This window comes from Corylus avellana, chromosome ca2, assembly GCF_901000735.1.
Source record: "Corylus avellana chromosome ca2, CavTom2PMs-1.0".
Classification (NCBI taxonomy): Eukaryota; Viridiplantae; Streptophyta; class Magnoliopsida; order Fagales; family Betulaceae; genus Corylus; species Corylus avellana.
This window is the reverse complement of record NC_081542.1, coordinates 7,639,798-7,658,327: the sequence shown is the minus strand read 5'-3', so window position 1 is coordinate 7,658,327 and position 18,530 is coordinate 7,639,798. Positions and strand designations below refer to the sequence as shown.

The 18,530-nt window shown below is 35.8% G+C and overlaps 3 protein-coding genes across 3 annotated transcripts; 2 read left to right on the top strand and 1 right to left on the bottom strand.

The window, feature by feature from the left end:
- Positions 1-1,761: 1,761 nt before the first annotated feature.
- On the top strand, positions 1,762-8,974 carry LOC132172074 (light-inducible protein CPRF2). Its single transcript, XM_059583507.1, has 6 exons — positions 1,762-2,242; positions 5,194-5,290; positions 7,341-7,551; positions 7,903-7,978; positions 8,078-8,203; positions 8,400-8,974. The coding sequence occupies exons 1-6, from the start codon at positions 1,814-1,816 to the stop codon at positions 8,784-8,786; spliced, it is 1,326 nt and encodes a 441-aa protein (XP_059439490.1). The 5' UTR covers positions 1,762-1,813; the 3' UTR covers positions 8,787-8,974.
- Positions 8,975-10,374: 1,400 nt separating this feature from the next.
- On the bottom strand, positions 10,375-11,971 carry LOC132172016 (pentatricopeptide repeat-containing protein At3g18970). Its single transcript, XM_059583438.1, has one exon. It carries the CDS (start codon positions 11,953-11,955, stop codon positions 10,504-10,506), a length of 1,452 nt encoding a protein of 483 aa, XP_059439421.1. The 5' UTR covers positions 11,956-11,971; the 3' UTR covers positions 10,375-10,503.
- Positions 11,972-13,008: 1,037 nt separating this feature from the next.
- On the top strand, positions 13,009-17,149 carry LOC132172272 (sec-independent protein translocase protein TATA, chloroplastic). Its single transcript, XM_059583747.1, has 2 exons — positions 13,009-13,449; positions 16,759-17,149. Exons 1-2 carry the CDS (start codon positions 13,117-13,119, stop codon positions 16,891-16,893), a joined length of 468 nt encoding a protein of 155 aa, XP_059439730.1. The 5' UTR covers positions 13,009-13,116; the 3' UTR covers positions 16,894-17,149.
- The last annotated feature ends 1,381 nt before the right edge of the window (positions 17,150-18,530 follow it).

Below are 18,530 nucleotides of genomic sequence, written 5' to 3'. Positions count from 1 at the left end.
ATTTTTTTTTTTTTTTTTTTCAAAAAAATTAAAATAATAAAATAATAATAAAAAAAAAAATCACGGCCGGCGTGCTTCACTGTTGAAGCACGCCGGGCGTGGTCAATATCTTTACCCTTAAATAGATAGTCTCCATTTTGATGGGATAATCATTTTTTTTTTTTTTTTTGAAAAATATAGAACTTTCATTGATGAAATTTCACGGGCATAAAGCCCTTATAACACAGAGCATACAGCTCTGAAAAACCATAACCAAAAGATATGAAGGTTATAAAGTCATAAAAATGACTTCAAACTTCCGCTAATCTAGGTACAATTGCATTTAAGGAACATATCTGCTTTGTGCAAACTAAATCTAAAACATGGATAATCATTTTTCTTAAAATCCTTGCGTTGATAAAAGTGAAATTCCACCTTAAATATCAAAGAGAACTCCAAATTATTTTTTACTAATTTCATGTAGCTATCATTTACTTATATTATAAATTCAAGAATGGGAAATACAATTAGTAGATCTTCAAAACATCTTTGCTAGTTTGACCTTTTGATTTATAAAGATAGCAACAACCTTAATTATGCATCCGATTGGCCAACCAACATTGACTTTTCTTTTTTTTTTCTTTTATTATTATAATGCTTTCTACATTATCTTCATTTTTTAAACTTCACATATTATTGCGTTCCTTCAGCAGATTAAGGAAATATACGTAATTTCTATGGATTTTTATATAATATTATAGAAGAATAAAACTTATTGTTTGATGTAATTCAATTTACAAAGTGAGATGAAACAAAGTTGATAAGATAGTATTGTGATTCACATATGCATCCAACTCTTCCTGTGAATTCAATTCTTGAAAGATCAAATAGCTCGAAAGAGTAGACATGGCAAAACAATAATATCTGATATAAGGATTTGGATTAAACCACTCATCAAATGGGTTTTGAGATTAACTTTAATTCACTTTTAATTAGACCTCAAACAGATTCATTGAAGATTTGATAAGATCTAAACTCAAAATTGAACCTTAATCAGATTTAATAAAGAAATCTTTTAATATGAGTTTGAAAGTCAAAAATTTTATACGACGGAGAGCTCAAACTGTCACCGGGAGTCATGCGTATGGGATTTGCAATACACGCAGAACTAGAGAGTACTAGTTAAATTTACTAAAAACATTGTTTTTTTTTTTTTTTTCACTTGGTCCCCTCAAATTTTTGTTACTACAATCTAGCCCCACTAATTAACTTTATAGATTCGTAGTTGAATACTCGTGCACACGAAAAATGGATTTTGCTCATTAGATTTACAACAAAAAATTGTTACAAAAACGAAAAAAATAAATAATAAAATAACTTTCTAACATTTCTCGTACTATTAAAAGAATATAGTTTTTTCAACGGTCCAGCGTATGTGATTTGGCTTTAGGTACTAAGTATTGACCAAAAAAACAAGACATTATAGCAAATAAGATTTATGGTCCTCAAGGGGTAGTTCAATCCGCTTTGAACCACGCCTCATGAAACGGAAGTCAGTAATTCAAATTTTTCCTCTCCTTACCTTTGTGTGGTCATGTTAAAAAAAAAAAATACAAATATTGCAACATCAAAAGAAATATAACAACAAAATCAACAAATAATAAACGATTCCCAACATGCTTTTTCCTTTGACCAAACAACCCCACCATAGCCAAATCCACGTCAGCAACCAGATAAAATCATCCTGAAATTCATGCTGACAGGAGAAAGTGCAACAACACAAAGACTAGGAGACAGAGAGAGAGAGATAGAGATTGGAGAAACAGAGAGGATAATGGATAGGGTGTTCTCAGTGGATGAAATCTCCGACCAATTCTGGTCACCCCCACTGCCGTCTGGAACCGGACAAGTGGACGAATCGTCTAGAATGAACCGGAGCCCATCGGAGTGGGCCTTCCAGCGCTTCTTCCAGCTGGAGGCCTCCGCCAACGCCGCGTCCGACGCCTCGTCCGCCAAAAACGACGGCGTCGTCGAGATCAAGGACGACCACGACAGCGACAACAATCGCACCCAGAATGCTGTTACTACTAATAATAATGATAATAACCAGAACAACAAGGCTGCGGCTAAGGCTAATGGTAATACCACTACCACGACGTCGTTTAATACGCCTCCTCCGAACATCCCGATCGACTCCGAGGAGTACCAGGCCTTCCTTAAAAGCAAGCTCAATCTTGCTTGTGCTGCTGTGGCTTTAACTCGGGTAAATTTCTTTTGTTATTGTTTACAATCGTTTTTCTTTTTCTAAGTTCTGGGTTTTGTCGTTGCCGAGAAACTTACGGGAAAGAAAAAGTTTGGATCTGGTTTTAAGTTGTTTTGCTTGTGTTTCTTATGCTGTTTTGGTTTCAGCTGAACTGAGCTGAATAGTTGGTTTATTGTGATTTTTTTTTTTTTTTTGTTAGTGTGTGCTTGCTTCCCATATATTGAGAAATTTGGGATTCAGAATATTGATTTGTTTTCTTTTCTAGCGTTTTCTTGGCATCCAAACAGATTATTAGATTTTTTTCTTTCTTTCTTTTCTAATCTTAAATAACTTCTGGGGAAACCGATTTCAATGTTTTTGCGATCATTGGTGAGTTTGGTTGTGCATGAAGTGACAAAGAAAATAGAAATAAGAAAAATGACCCAAGTTGAAAAACATTACTAGGACAAAGTTTTTTCTGCCATTTGACTACAGAATGAGTCCTGTGATCAAAATTACTTGTTTAAATGCAAGGCTTGCTTGTGGGGGCACGTGCGATATCAGTGAATGTGAGTTTTTGCTATAAAAGGTAATATTCTTAGAAGCAAAAGAACCGTAGTCGGTTAGAGGCCAACTAAGCATGAGATGTGAAAACGTTACTCTGTTAGGAGCTAGACCAGACAAAAAGCGAGGAGTGGAACGGCACTGTAGCATATTTGATTGATATGAGAGAAAAAAGTAAGAATGTTTTGTATAAAAAAGTGAAAAAATTTGTTTTGTAGTGATTTTTTTTATATGAATAGTAAAAAAAAGTGATTGATGTGATGTAAAAAGTAAAAATGTTATAGTTGATTTTGAGAAGAATTTTTTTGATTTTTGGGTCTGGTCCGGTCTGGCCCTTTGCCAAACACAGCCAAAGGGTTCCGTTTTTTAGGTGTTTGGAATTATTTGTAGCTTGCATTTGGATGCGGGAAAGCGGAAGGAAGGGAACTAAAAGGAAGTGAAAGTTTGAATATGGTCATTCTTTTATGAGATAAACAGAAAATCAGCTCCTAATATATGACGGGTTAGCTGCAAAATGGGGAGAAGGTCACAGGAAAAGCACCGGCTCTCGGGGATCAAGAAGCCTCCAATGCTTAAGTCAGTAATGTATTCTTAAAAAACAAAAAAAAAAAAGAATGGATTTCCAAGAGATAGCTTAATCGGCTGAAGACTATGCTTCATGAAGCGAAGGTCACTAGTTAGATTCTCCCATTTTTCCTCCCTTTGGGGCCAATTACTTATCAAAAAAGAAAAACGGAATGGAGAGAGTTTTGGGTTAAAGAGGACAATACCTGTTTTCCGGGGCATGTTAAAAATATTAGGGAAAGCAACTTTTTTTCTATAAAAAGATAATATCCCTAGAAACAAATGAAGGGCTGCAGCCCGCATAAGATTGAGCTTAAACTTTGCTAGAACCTTGAATAGAATAAAGACAAGGAGTCACAGGGTCTAAAGGGGGTGCTCTTTAAATTACTTCGCGTTAAGGCTTCAAAAATATTAGAATACAACATCAAGTTTAAGCCAATGATCAATTGCCAAACAAACCAACATCAAGTTTCAACAAACCCATTTAGGCATCTAACTTCATAATAACCCGCCTGTGTCACATGTTGATAGCCCAACTTGCTGTGACCTTGGCCTCCTTGATTTTGAGGAACACTTTCCCACAATGTATAGTATAATTAATACCTACCTGAGAATTGGTTGCAGAAGTTTTTGTTTTATGAAGTATATAATTTGATTTTCTCTGTGACATGTATTTACTTTGAACTTTTCCTCAAATGAGTTGGACTTCTCAATATATGCTATCAAGAAAGCTAAGAAGGAATTTTTTTTTTTACTCTTGTAATCCATCTAGGCATGGATTATGGTATCCCTTGATATGTGTTATTCTTTTCTTTTCTGTTGGTTTGGCAAAACAATTTTCGCAGCGTGGCTACATGGGCAAGGCATATTTCTTTCATGTGGTAGAATCATCATCTCTTTTCCTGTACAATATGCTATTATCTTGAATACACAGATTGCTATATTTTGTGGCACAGCTGACGTTAAGTCCAGTATGAAATCATCAATTGTTTGAAGCCCTTTCTAGAAACTATCAAATGATATGAATAATCTCCTATATTGAGGTTTCATATAATTGCAGCTATTCACAACCCATTTTTGATTGTCTAGTCACTCACCAGTTCTGGTGCCTTTTTGTACTACTTCAGTCCAAGGTAGCCACAATGTTGTCTATCCGTCCTCCATCTTTTTCTACATATAAATACTGTTCCCTGTGCCTCACCCAATTGTGCTGCTTCTTATTTTACCTTTGCTTGGATCATCATCTTTCTGCCTCAGGACTACAATTTTGTACTTTTGCTGGAACAAAATTTCTGTGTTAAATCATCTGTGTTTCCCTTTCTCCTCATTCTTTTCCCCTATATTTCTTTCTTTGATTTTTAAGGCCGAGTAAGTGAAGGTTTGATGAAGTAATCAAAATCCCCAAACCTCTTAATTTGTTTCTTTTTCTTTGGTCACATCAGGCTTGAGGTACTTACACATGGTTTTGCTGACTTCTCATTTTGTAAACTAAAGATAATAAAACTGATCTAAAGCAAAATCTAACAAGTCACATGTTAGAATATCAAGAAAGTATAAATAAGCCACAGCTCTAAGCTATATGATTTAATCAAGTCTTCTGATTCATATATTTAATCGACAAGTTATGGATCTTAACTTAATAAACCTTGCATCGATTTGGGGTGTACTCCTTTTAAATCATCTATTTAAACATTTTATAGCAACTGTGGTTTGGGAATAAGAATGTCTATATGCTTCATACTTGTATTGCATATGATTTATATCTTTGATTGAAGCAGATCTGAAGCCAATATTTTGTATCAGATAATACTAGTTAACTAAGTGTGTTTTATTCATGTGAACAGGCGTCTTTAGTAAAGCCTCAAGAATCTGCTGCTTTAGCTGACAATGGATTGCAAACTTCCTCTACTTCACAATTGGGATCCCAAGCCCCTTCTAAAGGTTTGCATCACTTAACTGTTTGTATGTTTGTACCTGTATATAAGATGATTCCTTTTTTCTTTTAAGAACAGAGAATAATAAGTAAAACAATGTTTTAATATTCATGATGGGTCCACGAAGCTGCAACTATGAATTATGGCAAAAATATAGCAATGGATAAAAACAGCCGTCACTCCCCAGTAGAATAAATGAAAGTCAGGTGACCCTGTTCAAATGACCACACCTTTGAAAATAAAAGCAGCCAAAATGTTTTAATGAGACAGCCCTACTTGACAAGGACCGTTGGCCAATTAATGTGCCCCAGGAATGTAAGCTTGGAGTGTAGATCTTTCCACCTTGTATCACTAAGATTGCAGATAAAAAGTGAAACAGGTCACTTTTAGAGGAGAAACATTTGGAGAAGAGGCTATTCTTTCATTGGACGGCCAAAACTCTTTTTTTTTTTTAATAAGTAATTGCAGATTTATTAAAAAAGAGTAAAGGTGCAACATAAGTATGCAAGAAGTATACAAGACATATATCTAACTAGCAGAAAAAATAAAATAAAAAATAAAAGCTAGAAATATTAAAATGAAAGGGCAGCTACACAGTGGTAAAGTGTCTTGAAGAAAAAAATCCTTCAATTCCACCAATGTCCTCTCAAGGACTTCAAAACTCTGATAATTTATTTCCCTCCAAACCACATTAGGTAGGACGGTACCATCTTCAACACTGCAACAAACTAAAGCATACCAAATTGCCCTTTTCAGCAAGTGGAAAGGTCTACCACTCGTATAGGCATATCCCAAATTAACCTACATTACTGAATATAGAATTCCGTAGGTGCTAGCAATCTCACATTGGACTAAAAGGTGATGCACTGACTCCCTACTCTTCTTACATATGCAACATCAATCAACAACAATAACATGTCGCTTCCTTAGGTTGCACGTGGTAAAGATCTTCCTTAAAGCGGCCAACTAAGCAAAGAGCACCACTTTCAAGGGAAACTTATTATGCCAAATATTCCTCCAAGGGAAAGGCTATCTTTGGGAACAAGGACATTGCAGTATGATCTAACATTGAACAACCCTCTAGTGGAAGGTACTTAACAAAGATTGTCTTCACCACCCTATCTTAATCTGAAGGAGTACAACAAATTGAAGAAGTGATAAGGGAAAGATGCTTCAAAGTGTAGATCCCCTTAACCTAGATCCTCCAGAAACCAATAAGAATGCCATTGCTAATAAGTACTTGACACGGTTAGGAAAGTAGGTAAAAATTGAGTAATGAATTTCCAAGAGCAACAATCATCGTCTTCCACAATCACTGATAACTGATCACTAGACCACATCCAGCAGCTCCTAATGGAATTCCACAGGCACTTCACTGCAGGTGCCATGTTCCCAGCAGTCAGGGGTCCAGACTAAAGAATGGATATGCATTAGTAGCTTGCCTTTAAGATGTTTCACCATGGAGCACCTCAGTTTAGTGAACTATTGAAAAATAATTTGGATATTTTTTGCTCATTTTTAAATCCAATTTTAGATACTTTTGTTGCTCATTACACGGACATAGGTTGTTGTACTATTCCTTTGGCAAGTCTGGAACATAGATGCTTCGCTTGAGGCAAACTCTACAGTCGTAGAGAAAGTGTATGTCAACTTTGGTGTGACTGGTATACGTCCACATTTTTGCAGCAGATGGTTTTAATAATTGATTGATGGCATTTTTTGGTGACCAAAATAATTAACTGAATTGGGGTGGGGATGGGGGGTTCTAATTGCATAAATGGAAATTGGCCAGAATATTGCACTGGTGACTATAGAAAATAGAGTGGAGAGCCAAATAGAGTGCCTTTCATTTATATATGGTTGGTGATGGTAATAATATGGCATGTGTGTGTTCATAATCTTTTTCTTGCATAGGTACCTCCTTCTTTTCCCTTTTCATAGACTTCACTGGCTCGGCTTTGGAATTATGTGTGGATGATGAGAAATACAGTTATCTTCTTAGGTTTTTTATTTTTATTTACTTTTTTATCGTGTATCTAATATAATTACCTATGTAGGAGCTGGGTGTGATTCATCTAGGTCAAGAGAGAAGGACTCTAATGGAGCACTTGGGAGTAAATCCTTACCTACAATTCAAAAGAAATCTGGGGTCCCAGTGAGGTCAACAACAAGTGGATCATCTAGAGAACTATCAGATGACGAGGAAGTTGAAGGAGAAAATGAACTGACTCAGAGTACGGACCCTGCTGATGTGAAACGTGTCAGGAGGTAACTATATTCTCTGCTGTTGTATTAATAATGTTTTAGGTATGATATTTGCAGATGTTGGGGTTTGTTATATCCACTGGGGACCCGGTGGTATAATTTATGAACTTGGTGTACAGTCAAGTTGACATAAATTCATCTTCAATGGGCATTAATACTTGTTCCCACAAAAAGCAGTTTCCTGCAATATGGACCATGTGTTCTCATATCCGATAGAAAAGCTATACCGCTGTACTGTTAAAGTGTGTACACTTTTTATCCTCTTCATGTTTTTCATTGAGGGATCTATTTCATGGTTCATATATATGCATGTTGAATTCATTTTCATTAATTAATTCATATGATATGTTTTAGGATGCTTTCCAATAGGGAGTCGGCCAGACGCTCAAGAAGAAGAAAGCAGGCCCATTTGACTGAGCTTGAGACGAAGGTGTGGCCTTCTTTCTTTTTGATCCATTGTTTTTGCCTTTTATTATTTATTTCCCTTTATAAATCTTGGATAGATTTTCTAACTCAATGTCCTTAATAGGTTGCTGAACTAAGAGTTGAAAATTCTTCGCTGTTAAAGCGTCTTACTGACATAAGCCAGAAGTACAATGAAGCAGCTGTTGACAATAGAGTTTTAAAAGCAGATGTTGAAACATTTAGAGCAAAGGTAAGTTATTTATTTCAATTGTTCGTAAAGCTGAGCTTCTTGCCTGATGGGCATGCATCAAAACCTACACTATACTCTCTAAGGCGGATTGAAACTCGATTATTAGAGGTTCTTAATTAAAGATCGAAATTTTGCTGAAGGAGAACAGGAACTGATTTATTAATTATTTCTTCTATCCATGTGATTTTATTTCCAGGTTAAGATGGCAGAAGAGACAGTCAAAAGAATTACTGGATTGAACCCAATGTTCCATGCCATGTCTGAGATATCCACGGTGGCAATGCCATCATTTGATGGAAGCCCTTCTGATACATCAACAGATGCTGCCGTGCCCGTGCAAGATGGCTCAAACCATCACTTTTATCAACCCAATGCCAACAATAATGTGTCTACTCATGATCTGAGAGTCAACAATGGCTTGGCAGACATTCCCCCTATTGAAAATGTGCAGCAGAAATCAGCAGCAGGAAACAAGATGGGAAGAACAGCTTCTATGCAGCGAGTGGCTAGTTTGGAGCATCTTCAGAAGCGGATCCGTGGGGGTGTAAGTCCTTGTGGGCCGCAGTCCAACGGGGAGCAGTAGCAGTAAAGGATGATTTGAAGAATGATCATAATGCAGTACTATTTTTGGTTTTACTGTATGTAAGAAACCCTATTCTTTATGTTAACTACACTGTTAATTGAACAACCTCTATTTATTAACTCTACTGATCAATGTGATGCTCGATGTAACGGCTTATCTTGTCAAGTTGGCCAAAACTTATTCATCCCCGCTCATGTCTTGTTGGGGCTCCCTACATGTGTCTGAACTTTTGTGTTCAACATCATTTTGACACAATAGGGCACTAAGTGCCTATTGATGATCTCTCCAAGATTGTTTTTTTGATTTCTTTAGAGCGAAGTATACATTGCTGCTTATTCTAATCATCAGGCCATCAGGCACAAATTAGTTGCGCAGCTAGTGATGCAATTGTTGTCATGTCCATGCTGTGGAGAGGGGGTGTTTGTTAAACAACACAACCCCTACACATTATTCACTTCATTTTTTTTTTTTTTGGAAAGTTCATATAACCCCCTCAAACTACCACTCAATTGACAATGTCTCCTTCAAACTTTCAATTGTGACAATGTCCCCCTCAAACTACCAAAAATTGTCAATGTTTCCCCCAATGACGAAATTACCCTTAGTAAAATATAAACAAAAATACTAAAACTTCTAGAAAAAACCTAAAACTAACAAAAAAAAATAAAAAAAAATCCAAACTTGGCCAATTTTTTCTTTTTTAAAATCAATTTTATAAGAAAAAAATTTAAAAATTTTCGATTTTTTTTTTATTTATAAAAATTGAAAATTTTCGTTTTTTTTTTTTTTTTTTTTTTAATTTTTGTTTTATAATTTTATTTAAATAAAAATTTATGTTTAAAAAAATAAAATTTTCGTTTAATAAAATGAAATTTTTTGTTTTTTAAAACTAAAAAATAAAAATAGTTTTTTTTTTTTAAAAAAAAAATTGTTTAAAAAAATTGTTTTTTTTTTAATATTATTTTTAAATTTAAATTTTTCCTTTTTTTTAAATCAATTTTTTTTTTTAATTTATAGGGATATTTTTGTCTTATTGAGAAATCTATAGGGGCATTTTTGTCTTATTGCTAACCTTAGGGGGGACATTGACAATGTTTTGGTAGTTTGGAAGGGACATTATCACAATTGAAAGTTTGGGATGGACATTGTCAATTGGGTGGTAGTTTGAGGAGGGTATGTGGATTTTACCTTTTTTTTTTAAAAAAAAAAAAAATCTACTTCAAAATATTCTCACTTTCATATCACATCATTTTTTTTTTCATTTTTTAATACCACTTTTTCACTTTTCTATACCAATTATTATTTTCTTTTTTAATTTTTTTAATTATATTTTTTTTGTGAACAATACAGTGTAATGTCATGTTGATTGCCAAACGGTACCTTATGAAATGGTTAGTCATGATAACAATGGTATATGACTGTTATTTACATGCGTTAGCCTGTGATTGAGAGATGTTAAAAGATTATTTTAGTAGCTGATTTGGCTCCAATTTTAACATGTATCAGCAGCTTGTAAAAGATTTGTAGATGAAACATTACTTGAAACATTAACGTTAGGGTGGATCTTTTGGAATCCAAGAAGAAATCCCAACCATCAATAGCCCAACATTCTTTCCCTATTCTTTCTTTTATAAATGAACAAAGGTGGCATTTAGATTCTCATTTCCATAAGGCACTAACTGATGAATTCTTTTCGCTAATTCTAGCTTCTCATCGTTCACTTGATGCCTACAATGCTTTGAATAGACAATTTGTTCATGGTCTGGACTGAACTAAAACCAGGCTTGTTCTGTGTCTTTTTAATCTTCATGTCGTCTCTCACAATCTCCACATCCTCCCACCTTTCTGCTGAAGCATAAACATTCGACAAAGCTACATAGTCTTCACACCTAACAATCACATCCGCAGCACTCTTCTCCTGCTGTAGCTGGAGGAGAAGCTTCCCCACCTTCTCACCCATTACAACATCCCCATGAACTTTGCAAGCACTTAGCAAACTCCTCCACAATATGGCATCGGGTTCAATCGGCATCCCCATTACAAATTCATACGCCTCTTTCAAGTGTCCGGCGCGACCAAGAAGATCAACCATGCAGCCATAATGCTGCATTCCAGGCGTGACACAAAAATTACTCTTCATCTTATCAAACAAATGAAAACCTTCTTCAACAAGCCCCACATGGCAACATGCTGATAACAAGCTAGTAAAAGTCACTGCATTGGGCTTAACACCATAATCCCCCATTGCATCCAAAAGCTCCAATGCTTCCTTTCCTCTCCCATGGATAGCTAGTCCAGTTGCCATTGCTGTCCAAGTCAATACATTGCGGTCTTTCATTCGCCTAAAAACAGATAAAGCACCCTCAAGGCACCCACATTTTGAATACATATCAACCAAACCAGTGCCAATAAACACATCATTTTCAGGAACACAAACTGTCTTCTCTATATACCCATGAACACAAGCCCCAGTTTCCAGCACACCCATTTGAGAAGCCGCGGAAAGAATGCAAACCATTGTGGTATCAGTCGGTTTCAGCCCGCAAACACCAACCAACATGTCCCGGAACAACGACAATGCATCGCGAGCACATTCCTTAGTCCTTTCTCTTTGCGAACAATACCCAGTAATCATCGCATTCCACGTAACATTACTTCTCACCGCCATTTCATCAAACACCCTTCGTGCCGAATAAACATCCTTATTATTGGCATAAAAATGTATCGTTGTGGTTTGCACCAAAATATTTGACACAACCCCATGTCTCAAAACCCTTCCATGTATTTGTCTCCCTTCCCACAATGTGGACAGTGATGGAGTTCTAGCGCAAGCCCCAATAACGAAAATGTACGTAAAATCATCGAAATCTAAAAAGGTGTCTTCCTTTGAAACCCAATTGGCAAAAACAAGAATTGAGTCTTTAGGGCGAGCGCAGCGTATCAAAGTGTTCAAGAGGAAGAGGTTTGGGTTGCCGAAGTGTTCGAGCACTAAATGGGCATGCGGGAAGGATGAAACGGCGCAATATTGGTCAATGAGTTTGGCCAACAGAGGGGGTGATCTGAGGCCGTTGGTGATCAACTGGGCATGAATTTGTTTAAGGTGGTGGGTGGTTTTGGGTTTGTTGAGGTTTAAGAGGGAGCGACAAGTGAGTCTTGGGGAAAAGGGCATGCCGCATGTGGGTGGATGTTGAACATGAATTGGAACGAAGTTTGTTGAATAATGCGCTATATATATTTACATGCCCGACTCCCTGACTCTATTAATTAGGGCAGATAATTTTGACAAGATTTGTAAATTAGATATAAATTTAACGGGTTAATTTTTTTTATAATTGAGTTATGGTTAAGGTAGACCTAAATTAATGCATGTAATAAAGGAGTCAATCTTCTCACCTTGTGTTCGGAAACATTCTCACTTCTTTTTCTTTTCTTAGTTTTGTTCGTTTTAGGTGTGGTAAGGACCCTCCATTGTTACCCCTTCCCCGTTTCCTTTGTTTGATTATAAAAATAAATAAATAAATAAATAAAGGAGTCAATCTTGAATCAATTTGCTTAACCCATAGATGACCCATATAATCCGTATAAATTAAATTAAATTATTATTATTATTTATTATTTTTATTTTTTATAATTGAAAAACAAAACTTTAAAAAAAGCTAAAATTCATAAGTTCATATACAAGTCAAAACAGGATAAACCGGTCGTGTTTTGATCAACCTAACATAACCTCTTTATTAAATAGGTTAGTAAGTCGTGTTTGAGTAATGCTAAAAGTTACTCTTGTGTCACTCAATATATGATATGACTTTTAAAATCACTATTAGCAGTAACAGATCTAGCAATCTAGGAATTTGTATTAAGAGGGGAAGAAAGAAAAAGAGTATGGGCAGGAGAATGAGAACTAAGGGCTAGGGTCAAGAAAACTTAAAAAAAAAAAAAAAAAAAGGCCCTTAGAAAAAAAAAATTCAAAAATTTTGGAGAGGCGAGCACCCCTTCCCCCTCCCCTCCCCTCCCCCTCCTTTGTATTCGCCACTGATAAAACGACACAAAAATAATTTATAGAATTACTCAGTTTTATATGTCACCTACTAATTTAAATGAATCTGTCATGAAGGGCAAAGTAGAAAATATTCTTTCCCTTTTTAAATGTAGAAAAATAAAATTAAAATTAAAAAAGGCATGAATTGACTTGTATTTATCCATATGAGTCGATTATTTTATTATGAAAACTCAATCTCCAAGTCCGGTCCAAACACAGCACCCATCCCAGTGATCCCACCTTATCATCATCTTCCCCGACCATCCCCGAAACCCACTAACCCAAAAAGCCATGGAGATCTCATCTGTAACTCTATCTTTCTCTTCAAATCCAAGAATACCCTTACCTTCTCTCCCTTTCTCTTCCTCCAACTCCTCCTTTCTCTCCAGCATTGCCACCACCGCTTTCTTGAAGAAAACCAAGCCCAAAAGTAACACTCTGGTGGTGACCAGAACCAGGACCAGAACTGAGCCAGCCAAGAAGGGTCTCACCTGCAACGCTTTGTTTGGTCTTGGCGTGCCCGAGCTGGTTGTTATTGCGGGAGTTGCGGCTCTGGTTTTTGGGCCCAAGAAGTTGCCCGAAGTGGGCAAGAGTATTGGCAAGACCGTCAAGAGCTTTCAACAGGTTTGTCAATTCAGTTGCGTCTGATTTTTTTTCGTGATGTTGAAAAAAGTTTAGGGTTTATGGAAAATGGAAAGGAAATGAAGATTTTAGTTTGGCTGAGCCGAATTGTTGTGTTATGCTCAAGAATTTGGTAAATTTGTGAAGTCATTTTACCACTTGGCATAATTTGTGGGATTGCTACAACGGGGATTTTTGGTGCCTTTTGCTCTTTTAGTTTGTTTTGGTTTCCAAAAGTAATGGCAATTAAACTGAAGATTAGTGCTTGTGTTAGGGTTTGATTTAGGGAGAAAAGGGAGACTGAATTTAACAAGAAATTTTGGTGCATGAACTCTATGAATTGCGGTGCTATTCTGTTGTGATATTTGGAGTAGTTTCATTCTAGGCTTGAAGATTATGTGCTAATGCAAAGACCAACCGCGAGTAAATGCTGTCAAACCATCCAGCTGTTTGTATCTCAGTAATTTGAGCTTATTCGTTAGTAGAAACTGTATTGATTTAGTTTTAGTTTATAAATGGTAATATTAAGGTTTCTACGAAGAACAGCAGCCCACAACAAAAGATCCACCTGGCTAGGCACCCCCCCTTTCCCGACTCTCAGTAGGATGAGGTGGCTAACATGGCTTTTAGAGGACTTCAAACCTAAGGACGGACTGGAGTTAGATGATTACTGCTGAATCTGTGAAAACAAGTTAGCATAGCTATTATCCACTCCACTTTGCGTTAGTAGTTGGTATCTTGATTCAGCTGTGTCCTGTGTTATATGGACTAAAGTAGTCAAGTGAGTGTTTGTAATGCTCTGCAGGATATTCACATTATTTTGTAATATCCATGTGACGCTACTACTACTACTTATAAAACACTATAGCAGAAATTGCTTAATATATATTTGAAGTTAACTGAACTTATAACACTATAGAAATAATCACTAAAGCACCAACTAAAACATATTCACATTCATAACTTATATACATCTCTTGTTCAATACGTACAACTTACTATGATGATTACATGTTCACAAGCTCACAAACTATATACATAATCAACATGGCACTACTGTCAACTAGACCCTAACTTGATGATCTCTAGACCAATATCCTTGTCTGGGTCTCCAAAAGCGGCGTCTCTCCAAACTCTTAAGGGTCGAACTGAATGTCCTCAGGCAGCTCGGCGTCTCACTACTATAGCTGTAAAATTAGACAATTTTACAGGTGGAACTGTGAATCCATGCTCAGTAAGAAAATACTCAATCAAATTAGTGTGAGTGATGTGAGCTCTCTTTGTTCTAATAAAACTTCCCTCTCTTCTGTTGAACTGAAAACATTAAAATGCAAAACTCTTTTTTTTTTATAAAAATCAAGGTGCAAATCTTCTTTAAGACGAGATATTCAATTACTTGAAAACTCATTACGATAGTTTGCTCTTGCTGAAAACGTTAGTGCAAATTCCTTTCCTTGAAGTGAAACAAGAGAGATTTTTCTATTTACTAAAACACTAAACCGAAAACTCATATATATTTGTATAGCTGAACTGGTTGCTATTATTGAACTTATCTTATTAACTTTACTAGTCTTTTTCCCTTTAGCCTGTGTCGAACTTAAAACCCTGTTAGACTTGAGGGTGTTGAACGTCCTCTCCCATTCATCCTAAGGGCTTCGAGCGTACGACCCCGCCTGACCTAGGGCTACCTTGGGATTAACTTGCGTACTGGAAATATCTTATATTTTTCGCTCATAATACTATTCTTAAAACTTATTTATGATACTGAAAATATTCTCTTAAAACTATTCTTGAAAACTATTCTTAAACTCATTTCCAATAATCATGAAATTACATTACAAATAGGTTATCATGTTAAACTTAAAAACCCTGAAACTTTCTCTCTCCTCGGGAAAATCCTTTTTCAACTCTTAGCAGTCTTGTTCGAAGGCGGGTTTGAACAAGGCATTCTGTGCCAGCTACATTCAAACAGAATTCAATTGCAGTTGCGATCGAGGCATTCTGAGACAGTTTTGTTCTAACAGAAACCCTACTATTTGAATCAGAACCTACATAAATGAAATTATATATGTAAAACTACCTCAATCCGAACTCTCTCACCAAACATCACAAAACCAACGAAATTTAAAATCTCGTAAACTCATTAATACCAAAAATGCAACCCTTTCTACAAACCCTATTTTACATTTCTCCCATTTTCTCCAAACCACACAACCTCAACAACGACCACAACTCTACATACCTTATTAACACCACACAACTCAAACAATCAATTTCCAAACCACAAAACACAGCCCAATTACTACATCTAGACACTAGATCTTTTTGTCCACTCACCCGATTGCAGTGCTCCAACCTGCTATAATATAAAACATTCATATCCTGTCCCCATTTCAAGGCCTATATTTGCTACTATAGTATTTGCTCTTAGACCCACATCAGCTAACCATATGACTCATTGAAACTACCTCCAAGGTAAGGATCTAATTACAGTCATAAGGGGCCCACCTCCCAAATCCTGTTTACCAGTTTATACATGTATTTAGTAAGCAAGAGCTGTTGAAGGTAGGCATAAAAATAACATTCTTTCCATGCTTGCTATTTGCAAGTTACTTTCTCTTCGAACATATAGGTAATTTTGTATCAAACTTCAGTGGTAATTAGAATTAAAAAGGAAAAAGTATCACTAACATTTCTCTGACATTAATTATGGGTAGATCTGTTTGCAGAGTGAAAGTCTTTTATAGCTCTAGGTTGAAATGTAGTCATAGTTATATGTGTGTGTAGATGACTGGGGGGAACTGCAGAACTTGCATTTTCTACCATTCTAAAGAGTTATATTTCTTGAATTAGAACCATATCTGCATTTTTCTTCCCTATGTAGTGGTGGGTTTCGAAAAGCCTTTGTTTTGGTTCATCCTCTTTGTACTTTTGGGTTCTTTTTCTGCTCCGCACCCGCAACCCCCCCTCACCTCACGGTGTGGGGGAGAGGGGAGTGCTGTTTTATGTAGTTAAAGAAGGGTAGAGTAGGATGGGAGCTGCACAAGCAAACATAAAACAATGCATTATGTGGTGTTTTATGGAATCATCTTGCAAGTTGAAACTTTTTACCTTCAAATCCCAAGTTTTGATATAAATAGATGAAGTTGCTCGGAGATTGTTGGCTGATGGATTATGTGGCACAACAGCGATTGCTACTTATTATATGCACTAAAGATTAGCGGAATCTGTACATGATTTGAACATTCATGGCTTTTTTGAATATTCCCTCTTTACTTATGGAAGTATTTGATTTGTCTGTCAATCTTTCAGGCAGCAAAAGAGTTTGAGTCTGAAATTAAAAAAGAACCCGATTCCATACCAGAGGCCCCAGTGGAGAAACCTACAGCCTTGAGTGAAGAGGAGAAACAAGGTGTCGAAGTTCCAAGCTCAAAGGAGAGCGTATGATATTGTAGACATGCCACTTATTAGATTGTCGCATTGTTCAACAGTTGCACTGACGGTTTTAATATCTTATTCATATCTAATGTAGATTAGTTATGTAAGAAATTGCCTTCTTCTTCATGATTCAGATCATGGTTGGCTAAGAGTCAAAACAACGTTATCTAGAACCATACGTTTGGTCAAATTGACCAATTTTTGCGTCTTCTTTGTTTTGTTAAGTAATTTGAATAAAGTGGTAAAGCTGAAATTGTTTTGAGAAGCAACACTTGAGCTGTTTCTCAAATCTAGAAAGCCTGGGCAACTTTACAAAATGGATAAAAAGTTGAAGCACCTTTTGGTTGCCCTACCATACAAGGCCTTATCTGATGGTAGGGGTTAATGATAATTGCGTTCTGCAATCACAAAACACCCTCAGTTTCTTTTATATGTTGGTATGTAGAAAGTAACTTTCATGCTTCCGTATCACTAACAATTCCTCTTGTATATATCCACTAACAATTCCTCTTGTATATATCCATTATGAGTAATATTATCCAGTAGACTGTTATATAACTTAATTTATACGATTGTTATATAACTTAATTTAATGATGTGACATTAAAAATTAGTTATTGAATCATTTATTTTTTATTGCCTCTCCCTCAATTGTATGATAGTAGCAAGACTCGTCCATTATTTGCCAAAAGAATTATACAAGGAAGCACAACTCTTTTGATTCCCAAAAAAAAAAAAAATCATCTACGAAAAAACCATGGTAAAATAAGAAAAAGACATGTATCTTTAACTTGTGATGGCAGCTTAACCATAAAAAAATAAAAAATAAAAAATTGAAGAAAATAGTAAAAGAGAGAAATAAGAAGGCCGGGCCAGGTGGCATGTCCACCCCAAGTAATGTTATAAGTGTTCTTAGAGTCATCGCAAATATGATGTGGCTTTCAAAATCACCAATAGATGAAAACTCAATAAATCACATTTCAAATTCAACGATATTTTAAAGGTTATATCACATTTGAGATGACTCTAGAAAGACTTTAGGAAGACTTATGGCATTACTCGTCCACTCCAGTCCAAAGAAACACGGATGGGCCTGACATTTGAGCTGAGAATAAAATTTCTAAACTTGAACTTCAGAAAATGGATGAATATTGGGCTACCCAACACAAGGCCCAATCAAAGGTTCATGTTGTTAATATATCCTTAAACAAAGGTTTAGGCCGTGTTAGGTCGAAACCAACATAATGAAAGTTCCTAGTCTAAACTTAATAATATGCTGTCCATGACCACTCTCAGAATGGGCAAAGGAAAAAACCTAAAAGAAGAAAGTGACAGAATTTATTTTTACTCTATTATATATATATATATATATATATATATATATATATATATTTTTTCTGCACCCACCATTTCTCAAATAATTATTAAAAGTGACGTCCACTATGTGGAAGGGATAGATCTAAAAATACTAAAAACATGTGTTGAAATATAATTTTTGTTTATTTTTTTAAAAAAAGATAATAAGCGTTTTTTTTTTTTTTTTTTTTACATGTCTGCATAAGAGAAGGAGGGAAATTCGAATTAATGACATCCGCTTCATAAGACATAGTCCCTAACAGATTAAGTTACCTCTTGAGAACAAAAGA

What these genes read in the sequence shown, in the direction of transcription:
- LOC132172074 (XM_059583507.1), top strand. Translation starts at nt 1,814, where the DNA reads ATGGATAGGGTGTTCTCAGTGGATGAAATCTCCGACCAATTCTGGTCA. An exon ending in GATGTGAAACGTGTCAGGAG is followed by an intron (nt 7,552 to 7,902) that starts GTAACTATATTC and finishes GATATGTTTTAG; the next exon opens with GATGCTTTCCAATAGGGAGT. An exon ending in TGACTGAGCTTGAGACGAAG is followed by an intron (nt 7,979 to 8,077) that starts GTGTGGCCTTCT and finishes TGTCCTTAATAG; the next exon opens with GTTGCTGAACTAAGAGTTGA.
- LOC132172016 (XM_059583438.1), bottom strand. Translation starts at nt 11,955, where the DNA reads ATGCCCTTTTCCCCAAGACTCACTTGTCGCTCCCTCTTAAACCTCAAC.
- LOC132172272 (XM_059583747.1), top strand. Translation starts at nt 13,117, where the DNA reads ATGGAGATCTCATCTGTAACTCTATCTTTCTCTTCAAATCCAAGAATA. An exon ending in CCGTCAAGAGCTTTCAACAG is followed by an intron (nt 13,450 to 16,758) that starts GTTTGTCAATTC and finishes TCAATCTTTCAG; the next exon opens with GCAGCAAAAGAGTTTGAGTC.